Here is a 17,969-nt window from a genome sequence, read left to right as displayed (position 1 = left end):
CCGTTCTTCCTCTACATTTATCCTCATTTAAGGTATTACGTAAAGAACTTAAAAATCTAGTACCTTGTTGAACACCATTTACAATTACAGATGTAATAATACAGTGATTTTTACTTTTCAGTAAGTGTTTAACGATTAAAATGAGATAGCGATTGCCAAACCTTTCTTCGACGATTTTATACCTCCACTCCCTCAACTAGTACAAAAGACGTACTTTGTTATTCTTATGTAGGAAACAGTTTACACGAGTGCATAAAAAAAGCTAATTACTATTTTTGAGGAAAAAAAAAACAGAAAAAGTTGCGATGTAGTGAAGCCGCGAAAGTGATAGACATAGTATGTCAATCTAAGTGAAGGTTTATTATCATTTTTTATCATGTTAGATAACATTTTACATATTTGCAGTTTTCATATCATTGTTCCTTAACGAACGCTAGAATCCGTGACGTAACTAGTCTTGGAATAGAGAACGGCACGTGTGGTGGGCGTTGCCCATGACGTGACTACTTTAACGTGAACATGTGACGTCACGTGCACACGCTTCGGGCTTGACCACTGAAGATCACGATCAGGTAGCATTGAAGTGAAGATATGCTAATGAGATTCTGAATATAAGCGAAGCTGTTATCAGTTGATCTCTCTCTCACTTCTTGCACAGCCTAGACGCGTTGGCTCATGTCAGGCAAAGCCAACTTGCTGTCTGTTCAGCAAGCTTAGGCTGTTAGCCTTTTTTGTTTAATTGAAGTAGTATGACGTTTGTCCATTGAAGACTTCGTTCCTCATGAACGATAGTCGGGTCAATTGATAATTACTTATTAGTCTAGGTCAACTGGGTATTTGCAATAATAGTATACTTATCCTTATTTACTTTTTGTCAAAGCCATATACTTTGTTTTTTATCTTTTAATAAATTAATTGATGTTTAATGAGCTATTCGTCTTCAATTATACTGATTCACGAACTCCAATTTCACTCTGCTAAATGTATTACGTTGTTTGGGCAAGAGTTAGTTTCAATCATACCTTCCCATCCAACAGAAAGTCGAAGCGCGAAGTAGTGAGGGAGGACTGTACATGGAGGCACACAAATTCAAAGGGTAATTTCTCATTTTGAACTCAGTTGCAGATACCCACTTTTGCGCTTAGCACGGCAGAATAAAAGAATCTCTCATTCATAGAAACAGTGAAAGCGAAACTTACAGCTTAGCATTGAATAATCAAGGAAATCTGGAGCAAAAATATGATATTTCTGGTAGCCTTGGTTCAATATGTTCCTTGAAATATTCCATAGCCATAGTGGACAAATCAAAAAGCTCATCAGTTACTTTGTATCCATGATTCAAGCAAGGAGTATTTTCTATGTATCTCAAAACTCGATAAACTTCATCTATAATCTACGAAATTTCAGAAATATTTTGCTTTAAAAGAAAATGAACAGTACTGATACATAATGAAAAACATTTCATACATATAATATTATAGCTGCCAACATTGAAAGATGAAAATTAGGGGGAGGGGAGACTTACACATAAAATTACAGAGCCTTTGCATGAATAAATTTGACTATTGTTACTTAAATCTATATAAATAAAACAAAGAATATGTGTGTATGTGGGTATATATATATATATATATATATATATATATATATATATATATATATATATATATATATGCGTGTATGTTTCCTATACAAATCCAGTTTTCCTCAGATCTCGACCAAATTTGGCAGGGGGGTACTTCGACAAACCGAGAAGGAACGTAGAGGGGGGGGGGGGGGTCAAATGCCAAAAAAGAACCTAACCATTCAAATTTTTATTTTAGGGCCCGAAAATTACAATAAATGGCTCTTTCTACTTGAAATAATTATCCGATCAGTTTGAACTTGGCACCATTCGAAAGCCCGCAACCACAGAGTTCATTCACTTCCTTCAAATTTCAAAAAGAAAAAAAAAAAAAAACCCTGTAAAATCACCAGGAAAAAATTAAGAAACAAGGGTATTTCACAATGCAAATTAAATTGGATATAGCAATACACTAATCAAATAAACATCGATTTTGTCCAAAATTTGCAGTTCTTCAGCAAAAAACCAAGCATGACCCTCATAGGAAAAAAAATCTATTTTAGAACGTAATGAAGTTTCTGGCAATCTTTTGCTAAATGTCCACAATGGATTATTTAATCTCAGTAAAACCAACTGCAGTGGAGTCACAGCATGTTTTCATCAAGCGCATTATTTTTTCCCCAAAAATCCTTTCACATGTCATACTAGCAATGCTTTGTTAAGACGAATTGGATTTTTTAAGGGTACACTTTGAATGATGAATTTAATTTTCTACATCAAACATAACCACTTTTGAGCAGGGTTGTCCTATTTTGCCCACCCCGGAAAAAACCGTCCCGGACAAAATGCCATTTTGTTCACTTCATCATAAACTTTAAAGTTTTGAGTTAAAAATTTGAAGTCTGAAAATAATAAATAATTATATAGATTTTTCCTATTCAAGTAATATTTTAATAAATATCATACATAAATCTGTATATAAACAATTGATGGTAGTTGAAGTTTATGTAAGTGTGTTAATAAGTCAAATGAGCATTAAAATAAATTGTAATGCATGTAATAGCATTTATAAAACAAGCACATCAGCAGCATATGATGTTTATCTGTGATGTGGAGGTTCATTGCCCATAATAAGTGCGTATTTATAAAATTAAAAAGTAGAAATAAAAAGTTTTTAAAGGTTGGAGTTTCAAAACATTAAAAATCGTATTTAAAAAGAAGGAAAACTACTTGATATTAATAAACGAAATTTTGGAATGAAGTGAAATCTGCAATACAAGCAATACAAGCTCTTGCAATACAAATACAAATGTGATGATCAGCAACAGGGTTCGACTAGGATGTTCCTAGTCAATTTATTATTCTCCAATGAAGATTAATGGCCCTTTTAAAGCTATCTACCCTCTTGCCTATTATAGCCTCTTCCGGTACACTGTTCTGAGTACCCACAACACTACTAAAGTAGTAATTTTTCTTCATTTGTATGACATTAACAGATCCATAAAATCTGCGAGTACATAAATATTTTACTATGGGGTGACATCAATAAAAAACTCGAAAAATATTATAGTTATAAAATATTTTTAGTCTATACATCTTTCTTTTGTATGTATGTCTCCAAGCATTTCATTTGACTTTCCTATTGAGTTTATTTTCTATCATTGTATGTAATGCCCAATAGCATACTCACATTGTTAAATTTCATTACTTTTAAGTAAATTCTGATCTAAAATTAGCTGCACCAATGTGTAATAAAAATTTTTTTAGATTTATTAAAATCTAAAGCTAATTATTCTATTTTAATTAAATGACAAATTCATAATAGAAAATGTATTAGAATAATATACTAATAGGGGCATTCCATGGTATTTTTGACATTATGTAAAGTCCGTAACGTGACCTTTTTTTGCCATAACTTTTTAATTTACCGTTTGATTTGCAAATTATTTTATTTTGAGCTGGTGTGTTGGTAGGAAAAGATCAAAATAAAATAATATGCTAATCAAACAGTAAATTTAAAAGTTATGGCAAAAAAGGTCACGTTATGGACTCGACATAAATGTCAAAAATACCGTGGAATGCCCCAAAATTATAACACCATAACAATAAATTTAAGTACGTAAAATCAGTTTATTTTACATTTTGTCCAGTTTCTACCAACGTCCTGGACTTTTTACAAAAAGTGGGCAAAATAGCAACCCCGCTTTTGAGTACATTCCAAACCGGGTAAAAATACAGCAGAAAAGGAACATTACCTCTCCTGGGAAAAAGCAGCAATACTTTCTTTCGATATGTTTTCCTAAAGTCATATGAAGCAATGACAGTCTCATGTTAAGAGTTTCGATGATATCATGTTCCCTAGCCAGAGCATGTTTCCTACGTGCTGATTCACGTCTTGGCATCTGTGATTTGATGCTGAGCAAACGTTGTTGAATCACAGATCGTAGCCGATTAAATTCGGAGTTCAGTATTGAAGAACACAGGTTGTCAAAGTGTTTACAGACCTGTAAAGTAATAGAGTTATAAACTGCTTAAGATTTCTGCATTAGTCATTATACATACCGTAAAAATAATATACATTAACTTTTCAAAAAAAGAAAAAAAAAAAACTTCATTGAAATTTTTTTGATACAGTGCTGAACCTTTTATCTGGGAACCAAAAAAACTGGGAAACCAGAAAACCGGCAGCCTTTTGCCGATTTTCTCGCCATTTTTTAAAAAATGCGCATTTTTTGGCAATTTTTGGAAAACTAAGCATTTTTTTTTGAAATACCTAAAAGAATATGAGCGGTTTCTTAGTGAATACCATATTACTCATCCATAATTCGGGAATATGTTTACAAAAATAAACTTCAGAGGGTTATCCTTAACACGGGGCAAAATTTCCGAAATATTTTCTTGAATTAAAAAGTACACTCGTAAGTCTGAAATTTTTGTGTTTTATTCCAACTGAATACTAAAGAAATAAATATTGTCAAATTGTTAGACAATATTTTATTGAATAGTCTCTAATTAAAGCCGGTTGAAGCTTAAGTGACGTCGGAAAAGCGCAGGAAACACGGAAAACCAGATTTGCGAATTTTTTGGATAGTTGATGGTAGAATCTAGAAATCGTTAAGCACAAGATTCATAAATCAAATTTCTATTGATATGAACTTAATGCAAAAGCAATAGTTATCAATAACTACTGTAATCGCAAACACCAAACCTTTATTGAAAAAAAAAATGTGTTCCTGATCTTTGATACACTATAGCAGAAAAATCGCACATTTATGTTCAAAACCCTGTTGCTTACCCTTCCCTTAATTTTCTTTCATTTTAAAACATGGAAAAGTGGTTTTCCCCCCTCCTTTTTTCAAAATGAATGTGAGGGACTCAGGTCTTATGGATTACTTTCAATAATAAGCAATTCTGAACTGTTTTTTTCTTATTACTTTCTTCTATATCTAATATATAGAAGAAAGTATTGGATTCGTGCAAATTTTCGAATTTCGAATTTTGATGGATTCGAACGTTTTGAGGTGTGCTGAGTCCATTTCGACTATTTTTGGAAAATGTCTGTCTGTCTGTGTGTATGTGTGTCACGTCTGTGTGTGACCAGTTTTTTGTGGCCACTCTACAGCAAAAACTACCGCATGAAATCGAACGAAATTCAGTACACATATGTGCCTCTATGTGAACTTGTGCCCATTGGTTTTTGGCGCGAATTCCTCCAAGGGGGGTGGAGCAATGGGACGTTTTTTGAGTTACGCGTGCTTGCTATTCCTCAGGAAGTAACTGGCGGAATCAAACAAAATTTGGTCCATATGTTGGTATTAACAGGAACAGGTGCTGATTCAATTTTGGTGTCAATAACTCAAACGGGGGTTGAGCTATAGAACGTTTTTTGTTGTCAATTGTGACTGCTGTATCTCAAGAAATAATGAACGGAATGAAAGAAAAATTTATCGGCAAGTAGCCCTTAGTGGGTATAAGAACTGATTTTATTTTTGTGTCAACCGCTAAAAAGGGGGCAGCGCAATCACCCGTTCTTTTTTTCCATTTTGAGTGCCCTATCTCAAGAAGTAATGCTACGTTCTGGTTGAAATTTAGAATATATGTGAATCCATATGTAAACAGGCTTTGGTTCTATTTTGACGCCGATCGCTCCAAGAGGTGTTGATTTTTTTTTTTTTTTGCGAATAAAAATATTTTTATTAATGCAACAATAAGAAAGATAAATCGTAATAGATTGTCGTCTGCGTATTTCTCGTGATTTTAATTGTATGGAAATGATAGGAAATATTATCTCAATGATTTAAAATTTTTAACTGTTGCCATCTTATGTTTGTTAACAAATAAAATATTTGTAATTAATTCAAGCAAGGCTTTTAAAATAACTTTCAATTTTCGCTCTTTGCTTAGCTTTTGCAATAATTCAGACATTGGGATGGTCGTCAAGTTTTTGCATGTGTAATTTTGTTTTTGTTGGGAATATTGCTTCCTCGTCAAGCATGGGGAGGGATCAGAAAAAAAAAAGAAAAATATAGAAGAAAGTTTCGTGATGGCCACAACATACATACCACAACATACATTATTTTTAATATGTATTACTACTTATTATAGTAATTTAAGTTTCATAAACAAACGGCCAATAGCGCTTTTTAAGGATCCAGAAACCGGGGAAATTCAGATATCCGGGACAGCGATGGTCCCGTTCGACCCGGATAATTGGTTCTCTACTGTAATACAAAAGCATAAAAAAGTGACAAGTTTTAAATTGTTATTCCTACTTTGACTCATCTATTGTTAAGAACTAGAAATGGTAACAGTCGGGAAAATTTTGGGAGAAAAAAAGGGTTTTTTTCGGAGGGAATCATATCCACTAGGGCAAAATTGAAAATTTTGAGATTTTTTTTGCACAAAATAATATATTTAGAAATTTAAATATTTATGCTCCAATGTCTTTTGTTAAAATATTTTTTTATGCTTACATGAAAACACTAACTTTGACCACACTAACTGTAAGATGATTTAATTTCACTGAGCATCAAAATAATAGTTACTTCATAGTTACTTTGCCTATATTTGTCCCTAAAACTATTGATGTGAACACAGGACAGTTTTCCACAAATGTTAATTAGTGCAAATGTTTAAGTTAAAATTTTAATACATTTTCATTCAGGGAGTGTCAATAATTATGCATGTGTACTACACATGTATGTAAATCCATGTAATACATTTTTTATAGAGAAAGAAAAAAATTTATTTTTTAAGATCTCCCAATTCATTTAAAAAAAATTAATTAACCAATTTTTTTTAAAAAACCACACACACACATATATAGAAATTTCTGTCAAAAAATTTTTATAGCAGTTTATAAAAATCGCACCCTACTCAAAACTAACTACTGAATGATGATTGGACGAATTTGGATAATTCTTGCTGTTTTAAACTTAGAAATCTACTGTAAGTTAGAAAACAGAACAGTTTTTCTCAATAACAAAAGCGTTATTGGTATTTCTAGGAAGGAAAAATACAGACTGCAAAAATAGTCTGTTAAGAACTTTTTATGTTTTTAGGAAACATAACTATTAAACTACATTTTAATTAGGAAACAATCAGTGTTTCTATTTTTTTTCCAATAAAAACCCGAAAAAACATGGCTTTTTTCCCCAGCTTCAAAACTTCCAGACACTTGACATCACTATTCACAAAATCAACATAGAATGGTTTTTTATTTTTAATTCTGCAGTCAAATTTTGTTAGTGAAGATCATCTAAAGTGGGGAATGTTGTAAATCTACCTCCACGTGGTGTATCCTGGGCAATGTTTTATACGGCAAAGTGATCTACAACTCTGGCATAAGATCAAGTTCTTCATGTGAATATCTGCGGATTTTGCAGTGCAATGGATGGGGGGGGGGGGGGGGGGTTTGCAAGCAAAGAAACAAGAGAATGCCATTGGAAATATATATATATAAAGATCAGCTAAAGTCAAGAGCATATTTAAGCTCCAATCAACAGGTATATAGCCTCAGCAATGTTGGCATTCATTATTGGAAGAGTCTGCTACAAAACCAGAGATTTCTAACTTAATTTTTTTTCCGTACTTTTTGGAGTGTACTATTATTCATAGCTCAAACGTTGAATGTGTTGTGAATCGTGCCCTTGTGTTTCTTTTTTTTACTTTTTTAAACACATAATTCAAGAATAGTTACTTCCATGAACTTAGTTTAAAATGTAGTGTTGTTTGTTGTGTTTAAAATATCATGTATTTCTATAAACAAAGCACAATTAACATCTAAAACTCTTGAAGTCAATATTTCAGAAGTAAAAAAAAAAAAATCTGATTTAAATAAAAAAATGATTTTTTTTTAATCCGAGTTTTTTGACCTTCTTAAAAATCTTATGAACACTGATAAAAAGTCTCAATTGTTTTAATAATGAACAAACATATTCAACTCACAAGTCTGATTTTAGCAATATTATCAAAGGAAACAAATTTCAGAATGTGCTGCATTATTTCAGGAGGCAAATTTGTGATATGGTAAGTTTGGGAGTCTGTAGAAACACCAGGCTTAGGATCATTTTTATCCCCAGGATGTGCATTCCAATCCTCTCTGGTAGGAGATTCAATCTTGGGAGACTTCTCAAAATTAAAATCATTATCGATTTCATCATCATCCATGGTATCTGAACACGATTTGTACATAGAATTAAACCACAAGAAGTTGAAATCGTTCTCCAGTTGTAAGAGTCTGTGCCTGAAGAAAAAAATTGGCAATTAACAATTGATTTACATGTAATGTACAGGGAGAACAAGTACAGTGAAACTTCTCTGGAGCGACCACTCTCCGTTCCTGAAAAAAGTGGTCGTTAATGGAGGTTGGTCGCTCTTGGAGGTCATTTTCGAACATGCAAATATAGCACCATAGTTCTTATTTACCTTCTTCCTGCAGTGTATTGACCAAGAACATTATCATAAGAATGTATTTAAATAAAGAAACTTTTTTTTTATTTTAAATGTAAAACATACTTTTCACATGATTTTTCTATTTAAAAACTAATAGCTTTAAAATTCGCCTGCTTTAGATTCTTTGTTTTTCCTAAAACAACTTTAGTTTCTAATTTAGTCTTCTGCTGCAAAAATAAATTAATGATGTGTGCTTATTATTAGTGCAAGATAAGATTATCTATTTTTGTTAGCGTGTGTTGTGGTGACAGCTTTTTTTTTTACTGCTAATTTCCTTTAATTTCCTTTCTAATTTTCTTTTCTTGTGTAAGTTCTGCACGTTTCTCGAGCGTGAGATTGCTCGGTTTTTCGAAATTCTGACTGTGATGTACGGTATGGTGATGAAAAGCAGAATGCAAATTCACTGAAACCAACTCTTGAGCTTACAAGGGCACTAAAAATAGATTTTGTCCACTCTGATGAAGTAGGAATGCTCCCTTCTAACCCCCCTCTCCCATAAGCAACCAAGAAATTCCAAGAAACAACGTTTCAACAAAGTTCTATTCTTATCAACCTCACTCAATGAAAGGTGCACACTTGACTTGCCTTGAGATTTGCATGTGCCACCTTAGCTTCCCTAGGGTCCGAAAAACGCCTTCCTTTTTGTGACTTTAACGGGGTTCCAAGCAGAGAGAGCAAGAAAGGAACACATTTAGACTCACTGGAGGATTTTAATCCCTTATTCTGGTTTCTTTCCACCTTTGTTAATACAGTGAAACCTGTGTAAGTTGACCACTCGCGGTGCAGTACTTTGGCGGTCAACTTATAAAGGGGGTAATTTTTTTTTTTTTTTGTCATTTCTTGCACCATGTATTCATTTTTTGAGGAATTCACTCTTACTCTTTCTGTTCAGCTCCACTTTCATTGTTTAGCATTATTGAAAGTGAAACAATAATTAAAAATACTATTCAAATACTTTTGTTATTTTTCCCTTGTTTTTAACTGTATTAGACACTGTAGTTTTAGAAATTCTATAAATGCCAGCTAATTTTCTCTGGCTTTCTCCATTTTTAATTACTTTTAATATTTCATACTTTTTATTAATCTCAAGCTCCACTAACTTTCTTTTTGAAGCTTTTTTATGTAAAACTTATAGCACAAAGAGCAACAAGCTCGACTCTCCCAGTTCATAAAGGCAAAATTAAAATGTCCTGTCTCTTAATCCCTTGCACCAGAAACATGTAACTTTACTCATTAGCAGGCCCAGATCTGCGTACCCGCAGTGCGAGGGGCCCGCATCCTTAAAGGGGCTAACGGCCCTAGATATTGTTGAAAAGATAGAAAAAAAACTAGTACTAAGGCTTATTCGCTTTTCAAATAGACACTGCTGGCCACTAGGGAGAGGCCCTATATATTTTGTTGCAGGGGGCCCAAAATGTATAGATCCGGGCCTGTTCTTTTTAGCATAATTCCTGTGTTGCCACAACGTATTGCAACTGAAAGAAAAGACTTTGAACTTTTCTACTGACACCTATTTTCATTAAACAGAGTAAAAAAAGCTATCTCAAGTAGAACAACAAATGAAAAACAAGTTTGGAGAATAAAAAGCAGCATAAGCTTTATGCTGCTGTTTAGTTAGTAAAATGCTAGTATGTAATCAAAGCATTAAAAACATTCTTTGAAAACTGTCAAAAAAATATTGTTATTATAAATAAATAAATAATAAAATAAAATAATATGCGGAAGAAAGTTTAAAAAAATAAACCAAGTGGTCAACTTACAAAGGGTTTTTTACAATACTCCAGACCAAACTTGGCGTACATTAGTGGTCAAGATAGACAGGTGGTCAAGATAGAGAGGTGGTCAAGTTACAGAGGTTTTCCTTCATTATATGAGATAGGGCTAATTCCATTCCTGACAAAAGCGGTCAACATAGACAGGTGGTCAACTTTACAGGTTTTACTGTATGAGAAAAGTGTTCTGTGTACATATGAACTTTATTTTCCATTGCTTTTCTTCTGTTGTCTCTCTCTTTTTGAGTTTTCTCTAACAAAAATTCCTGTACTTTTGAATGCTGAGGTTTACAATTTGCCGGTCGTTGAGAGAGGTTTCAATGGTCTTTCCCAGAGGTATTTTAACATTAGTTATATACGGGAGAAATTTGGTGCTTCAGAAAAGTGGTCATTAATGGAGGTGGTCACTATATAGAGGTGGTCGCTCATAGAAGTTTCACTGTACTGTTACATTTATTACATTTCAAAAGATCATGGGCTCCCAACCTGCGGGTTAAAAACTCAAATGCAGTTGTGAAACATTTCTTATGGGGTGCTGGCATTATCCCTACTTTTAAAATACATACTATCACAGTTTTAAAACCATTACAAAAGAAAAAAATAGCATTGATTGCAACGAATTTTATTAATAAAAATATGTTGCTAAACTTTTGTTTGAAAGGTTATCATCAAAATCCTACTGTAATAATATTTAATTGCATTGTGTTTTACTTTTCTAAAATTTAAAAGAATTGATTTTAAAAATAGAAATAAAATAGTAGGTACTTAGCAAAGTACTAGATGAAATCATCTTAGAAAAAGGTCTTTTGTATTCATTTATTTCCTACAATAAGTTTGTGCTGAACACACTCTTCTCTTTCTTTTGTTTAGTTTTCCTTTTGAATTTGTTTTGAATGTTTGATTTACCTGTGAGTTGGATACAGGATGCCAATACAATCCAAAAAAGAATAGAAAGAAACAGAATCATGATACCATAAGAAGTAAGCAACTCGGACAATCTTCGAAACATCAGAAACCCTTTTCAGTTCCTATAACTTTGAGATAAAAGTGTGACAAAAAGAATATCATTTCAATAGTCACCTTTTTCCTTTATGTAGAGAATAAAAATTTGAGACGTGGTGGTAAATCTTTACGTAAAATATATGTGCAAGGAAATAAAACATAGGAATTTCTTACTTTGCATACACTATTAGTACGAAAAAATTTAACTTGAAGAATCAAGACACATTAAAAGTTTCAACTTACATTTTCAGACATTTTCATGCAGGAGTCCCTGAAAAAATAAAATATATAAAAAATCCTACTACTTGAACAACAAAATTCATCTTAAAAGTCCTGTAGCAAACAAAATCACTGAAATTTTTTATAGGACACTTACTAATAACTTATTCATGCCACTGGAGTAGTATACTGGAGTATCAAAAAGTACCAATGAAAGAAGTTTTTTTAGAAGAACATTAGCTCTTCAAAGGATTCCCTTTTAGAAAAGAACACTGATTTAAGTTATGTGACTAACAGGGCCGGCTCTAGCTGTTTCATTGCCCCAGACAAATCTACAAATCTCCCTCCCCACGGAAAAAAAAAAGCTGAAACATAACATATTTTTCTTTTTCTTTACAAATATAGTTTGTTTCCCTTCCTTTTGGTAATTCTTTCTTTTTAAGTGAAACCTCCTTCCAAAAATAAAACTTTGCTCCCCCTCCCTGCACCCTTAATGCTTATGATTGAAAGCAGTTGTTTCAGCGTTTTCTTCACCTATTCATCAATTCATTGGTCCTAAGCATGGCCACAGCACAGCTTCCTACACTGTCCAAGAGTGGTACAATCAGAAAATATATTTGGGGGGTGGGGGGCACTAGGGTGGGTCAAAAAACATTTTTTTCCCGTAATCAATTTCTAATATCACAGAAAACTTGCACATTGGCATCCTAATAACGGGTAAAATAATTTTAAAAATTTGAAATCGTGCAAGAGTCCTCAAGTTGAGAAAAAATTAGAAATTTTTTTTAAAGATGTGTATTTTTTTCAAAAAATAATGTACTTCATTTCTAATGATATAGAAAATACACTTTGTAGCTTTGAAAATACATTTTTGTACTCTTCCTTGCTACAAGAGTAATTTTCTGCACAAATAAAATAATTCCTTTGTCAGATATAATGCCAAATCATAATGGGTCATTTTTTTCCATAACAATTTCTTTACTGCATACCTTATACTGTGTGACAAGCTTCGCCCTGATACTTTTTTGGAAGAAAATAATTTATAGTCTTCCACTGATATTTTAATCCAAATGGTTCACAAAATAATCGTCAAAAGTTAATGAAAGAAACAGACGTTCGAATATGCTCCTTGTAATATTTTTTAATGAATTAAAAACATTCTAGACCTATCACAGCACCTCTGAGGACCCAATTTGAAGTGAAAATAATCAAATCTTTTTAAATTCACCTGTGCTCTCATGTTATAACATTTTTAGGACATTATTAACTTTCTTTTTTACTAGTGAAGCATCATTTTCCCCCGAAAAGATCCAGACTTGCTAGTTTTTACTCTTGAAACCTGGGATAAAAAGGATTCACTGTCAAATATTTGCAGTAAAATACAACACAATTACAAAATAAACACCAGCAGCAGATACAAGATAAGCTGGTCCTAGTAAATGACTCAGTCTACCACCAAAGGTTAAAGGACTCTTAAATTATTCAACCCATCAAGAAACAGACTATTTTTAGTAAAGTATGCCAAATGGCCACAATTCGATTGAAATACAGTAGAATACCTTTATAACGCCGACCTGTATAACGCAATTCTCTATAAACTGCACAACTTTTCAGAAGTAAACAATAAGTTATGAAGTTTAAAAAATCCCTCTGTTTTGCATTGCAAACATAAAAATTTTTAGGAAAATTAAATTTTGAATCAGTTTTTCATCTTTTCATCTTAATTCAAAGCTTTTAAATGAAAATTAGCATTCACAGTAAAATGAAAATACCAGATGGTTCTTGAAAATGCAAACCATGAAGCTAGCAGAAGTGCAGGATATTTCACTTTCTTGTAATAAAGAAACATATTTATTTGTGAATGACTCATTGCATAATTAGTGCTTTAACACTCACTACAGATAAAACTCATTCTGAAGTGCTAATCTATAGATATATTTTGAATATTAGTTCAAAAATTTATGAAATGATCTATATAATGTCAAAACCTGTATATTGCAAAAACTCTGGTCCTAAGGTCTTCTACTGTAGTACTCTTACATAATTTTAAGATTAGCTTGGGGATTGAAAAGCTCAAAGCAATGACCCCTGGTTTTACCATTTGTATAGAAATTCAGCCCATCAACATCCTCCATTTTAATGAATTTTAAATAGATGAATCATGTCCCCACTCACTCTAAACTACTAACTTAAATAACCCATATTATAACAGGACTGCGGAGTTGGGGGGGGGGGGACCAATTACAGCAGTTTCAGAACCTTTGACTCCGACTCGGTTACCTCAAAATCAATCTGACTCCACAAGCAGAGTTGTGGACTTTGAGGGGGAATGACCAACTCCGACTCTTGGAGTTTTAAACCCTTGACTCCCGACTTTGACTCCTTTAAATCAAAATCAGACTCTGCAGCCCTGATTATAAAAACATTGGTGGAAATATCTGTTGAGGATACTATACATATTATATACTAATCATTTCACAATTAACAAGGACATAAACCTTCATCACCAAATGACTTTACTACCAGCTAGTTTATCTTTGCATATCATGTTTGAAATTGCCTTTTTTAAAAAGTAATGGTTAATTTTTGGTTCCCTGTAACAGATCTTATAATTCATGAGTCCCCTCCATGCCACAGATTTTATAATACCACCAGCGCTCAATGAGTTTCCTGCAAAGAGTATCAGCAAGCTTGAGTCTAACCTTACTATTTTCAGGGGCTTACATATGACAGAAAATTAAAATTTTCAGCTTCTGGTACTAAATATATTTTTAAAGATTGCAAACATTGGAACTTGTTTCAACAGGGGCACTCAACTATGCAGTCTGTGCCATTGAAATTTTTAGGGGTTTTTGTTTAACTGGGCATTTTTAATTTTTTTGGAGTCTTTCAATTTGGGGAGGTTGTAATATTTGAGGGGAGTCCTTGTTCTTGAAAGGGGGAAGGGGCAACCCTGAGTTCAATAAAATATTTTGGAAGTATTTTATAGAGTAAAGAGACATAGGGAGTATCATGGACACCTTCGAACTCCAGATCCGAAGGTCGCCATTCACATCACGTCCAATGTCACCATTATAGTGGGTTCTATGCCGCAGTGTAGTGATAGCGTTGGTGCAAGTTCTACAATTCATCACAAGAAACAATCCACATTTAAACATTTTTTTAGGAACAATAAAACGGTAAAAGCTTTAAAAGAACATAAAAGGTAAAGGCTTAAATAAAAACTGATTAAAGTCATTCCACATCCATAGTTAAGAATCATGAGCTTCTGACTCGTTTGTTCTTTTCAACTTGACCTCTAGCAAAAAGTTAGGGTCAGGTGGGGTGAAACGAGGCGGATTTTGTCAATTTTTTCAAAAGATGCCATTTGCAAACTCATAAACATTTTTTTGTACTTTTTTTAAAAATTCTTCTTTACATCTGATTATTCCCCTTTAATTTAAACTGATTGTCGTTGAAATTTGTTACCATTGACAATCTGAAAATTGCAATTGACGTATCTGACCCATTTCACCCCATTGTGGGGTGAAATGGGTCATAGCAATAGAAACATACAATAACTAAGTAATTATTACCAAAACACATACAATAGCTGAAAGAAATTATTTCCAATGAACTGCTTATTTATTTTTACTTATTCAACACCAAAATATTTTGAACTAAAACTCAAAAACATAGTGTCCACAACCTTTGAAATCTGCTCGTTCAATGTCTTCAGAATTTGACATCTTGAAATAATGTCTGTGTCTTCCTTCTTGAGAAAGACGTAGTAGTTGCCTGAGTTGGCTTTTTGTAGAAAATTTATGCTGTTGAAATCCTGGTCATTGTCAAGTGATTAACAAATTCTTTCGATGATTTCTTGCCCTTGTATTGGATAAGAGCCCATCTCCCGGGTGTTAGTTCTTGCATAAGTAACTCAGACATTTCTTCATCCAAGAGTTGTGTTTCATTTGGTTGCTGCTTCTTAGAAGATGTCCTGCCTCTGTCTTTCTTGAGCAATTATGGCTTCCTCTTACATTAGTGGCATGCCCACCTTTTTTCAAAATTCCTGGCCCATTCCATGCCAAGAGTGCCACAATTGAATTTTTCAGAAATGGTCTTTATGAAATGCTTAGCAACAATAATTATATCTTTCTATCAAATGGGAAGCCACACTAAGCAGTAAGTCAAGCTAAAGCAATACATCTTTCTTCTTCTTCACAGCGTTGTACGTCCACCCGAACACTTGCACTTTTTGTTACATTTAAAACTCATCTAAATTTCCTGTTAAGACCTATTTATTGATATTCAAAAGTCAATATTACTATCAATAAGGATTAAAATTTGCTAAGCCTAACTATGCCCCATTTCACCCCACCACATGAAAATAGCAACAAAAGAAGAAAGAATTGATACTTTTCTTACCTGTTTTTTGCAAATTATAGATGAATGTCTGTCCTATCTGATAACACTTGAGAATTTCAAGAAAAAAAAAAATGTATAGTAAGATTTTAAGAAGTTTGTCAGGTTTCCTAAAAATTCACATGAGACTTGAGAAACAAAATGTCAATGTAGTGGTCCAACCAATTTACACAGAAACTTTTTTTAAAATCAGAATTGTAGCCAAAAAGCCCCTCATAACTTGTGTAAAATTTGAGAAAAATTCAAACACACCAAAAAATTATATTAATAAAAATACACAGCATGCCCCATTTCACCCCACCTAACCCTACTCAATTCCCTTGACTTTACTATCCTTTGGTTTGTTCATTTGTATGACATTTTCTGTTGCAACAAGAGACATTTCATAAAATGCGATCACAAGGCATTTTTAAATGTGGCATGCAGCCCAACTGTGTTACTGTACTGTCAAAACATAATAGTTAATTTTGGGAAGTGATAAATTAGATTCAACTCTCCTTATTCATTAAGAATTTGAATGCAAACATATGCAATGAACACCATTTCTATCTGTTGAGGGGGGGGGGAATAAATGTTTATCTAAACTCTGCAAGGCCACTTTGGAAATAATATTTGCAGTTAGTATTTGTTGAATTTTCTTTCAATTTAATTGTTTTTTTAATTTTGAAAATTTTGTTAAACAAAGAGTGGGGGACCCAAAACAAGACTGAGCTTTCCTTAAATTCATAGGCTAATCGGGGTCAGTCAATTTGAGTGGTGCAAGGACTTAAGGCAAAACAGGAAGTCATTGTTTTAAGCCATTCAGATCCAATATCCTATCCTCAAATTAGAAAAAAAAAAAAAAAGAAAGAAAAAAAGAAAACCTATTAATTTAATGAGGTTGTAAGCTTTTGAAATACTTGGCTGGAAGAACTTATTCATTGCAATGGGGGTTGGACATATAATCATATCTAGTTGAAGAATACTTGCCAGAATTTGTAAGTAGCAAGGAGAGTCGACTTAAACAAGGTTCATTTAAAAAAATGTACTTACCAAATAGTTGAAGCTGAAGATCTTTAAGGACAACAAACATAATCACTTACATATTTGAAAATTTTTACAGAAGTTCAAAAAAATTAACAAACAATCAAAAATTATTTTCTTACTTTAACCACACCAACACACCCGCACACGAATGAAATATGAGAATACAAAAGAACTGTAAAAGAAACACTGAAACGAAGAAAGTAACCATCTAAAATTTCCACTAAAACAGTTTCGAATATACGTCAACAAATTACTTTTTTTCGTGTTCTAAAATAAGCCCGTAGTAATAAATGTTAAATGAAGGGAACTTGCTAAACTTTGATTTGACAACACTACAGTTATTTAATTAACAAAACAAAGAACACTGAGTTAATACTCACCAAATTAGACGTTATGCTTGTATTTTCTAATTAATAAACATAACTAACGGCAATTACATAGGATAGAGCTCAAGAGTATCGTAGTAGCGATTGTTTACCTTTGCTCTAGATTTCTCCGAATAACACGAATTCCCTAACTGTGACTTTGACCGAAAGCGCTACGCGTACGATTCCGCTAGAGAGCGCCACTGTTTTACTTACGCTCCTTTACGCCTTTTCAAAGATTGTAATAAATCATTCCTATGTATAATTTCATCTATTTATAAGTACAGATCAATCAAATTAGTAGCTTATTATTTCGAGTGAAAGAAAGAGGGTTCAGAAACTTATGTGACTGGAAGTTTTTTTTTTTCTTTTTGTTTTGCTTTGTTTCATTTGAAACTCATTTTAAAACGACGCCCAAGAGCATTGGAAATAAAAATCGCTACTTTTTTAAAGTAATTTTTACATTAGTAACCCTGAATCTTGAAGATTAGACTCTCCACTAGTCCTGTTTTTAATGGCTTGGTACGAAACGAAAGGAACTCAAAAGCTTTTCATACTCCCTGGAGCTCTGCTGATATCGAAAGGATGCAAAATGCCGTTTTCAGTACGCCTTTGGTCGCTGGTTTAATTCTGGCTCCAGGTGGTGCATTTTCCAGATTAAGAAAA

The 17,969-nt window shown here is 33.0% G+C and overlaps 1 protein-coding gene across 1 annotated transcript; it reads right to left on the bottom strand.

The window, feature by feature from the left end:
- Positions 1–1,216: 1,216 nt before the first annotated feature.
- Positions 1,217–17,417, bottom strand: LOC129235143 (F-box only protein 28-like). Its single transcript, XM_054868833.1, has 5 exons — positions 17,319–17,417; positions 11,536–11,563; positions 8,012–8,309; positions 3,820–4,068; positions 1,217–1,393 (listed from the first exon to the last, which is right to left on the bottom strand). Coding segments are annotated over exons 2-5 (726 nt in total). The 5' UTR covers positions 11,538–11,563; positions 17,319–17,417.
- Positions 17,418–17,969: the final 552 nt, after the last annotated feature.

The sequence above is a fragment of the Uloborus diversus genome, chromosome 2, assembly GCF_026930045.1.
Source record: "Uloborus diversus isolate 005 chromosome 2, Udiv.v.3.1, whole genome shotgun sequence".
NCBI lineage: Eukaryota > Metazoa > Arthropoda > Arachnida > Araneae > Uloboridae > Uloborus > Uloborus diversus.
Note: the sequence above shows the minus strand (reverse complement) of the source record. Positions and strands in the feature narration are given on the sequence as shown.

Excerpts from the sequence above, each read along its gene's own strand:
- LOC129235143 (XM_054868833.1), bottom strand. Across the intron at positions 4,069-8,011 it reads ATATTGCTAAAATCAGACTT|GTCTGTAAACACTTTGACAA; the intron begins GTGAGTTGAATA and ends ATTACTTTACAG. Across the intron at positions 1,394-3,819 it reads GCTGCTTTTTCCCAGGAGAG|ATTATAGATGAAGTTTATCG; the intron begins GTAATGTTCCTT and ends GAAATTTCGTAG.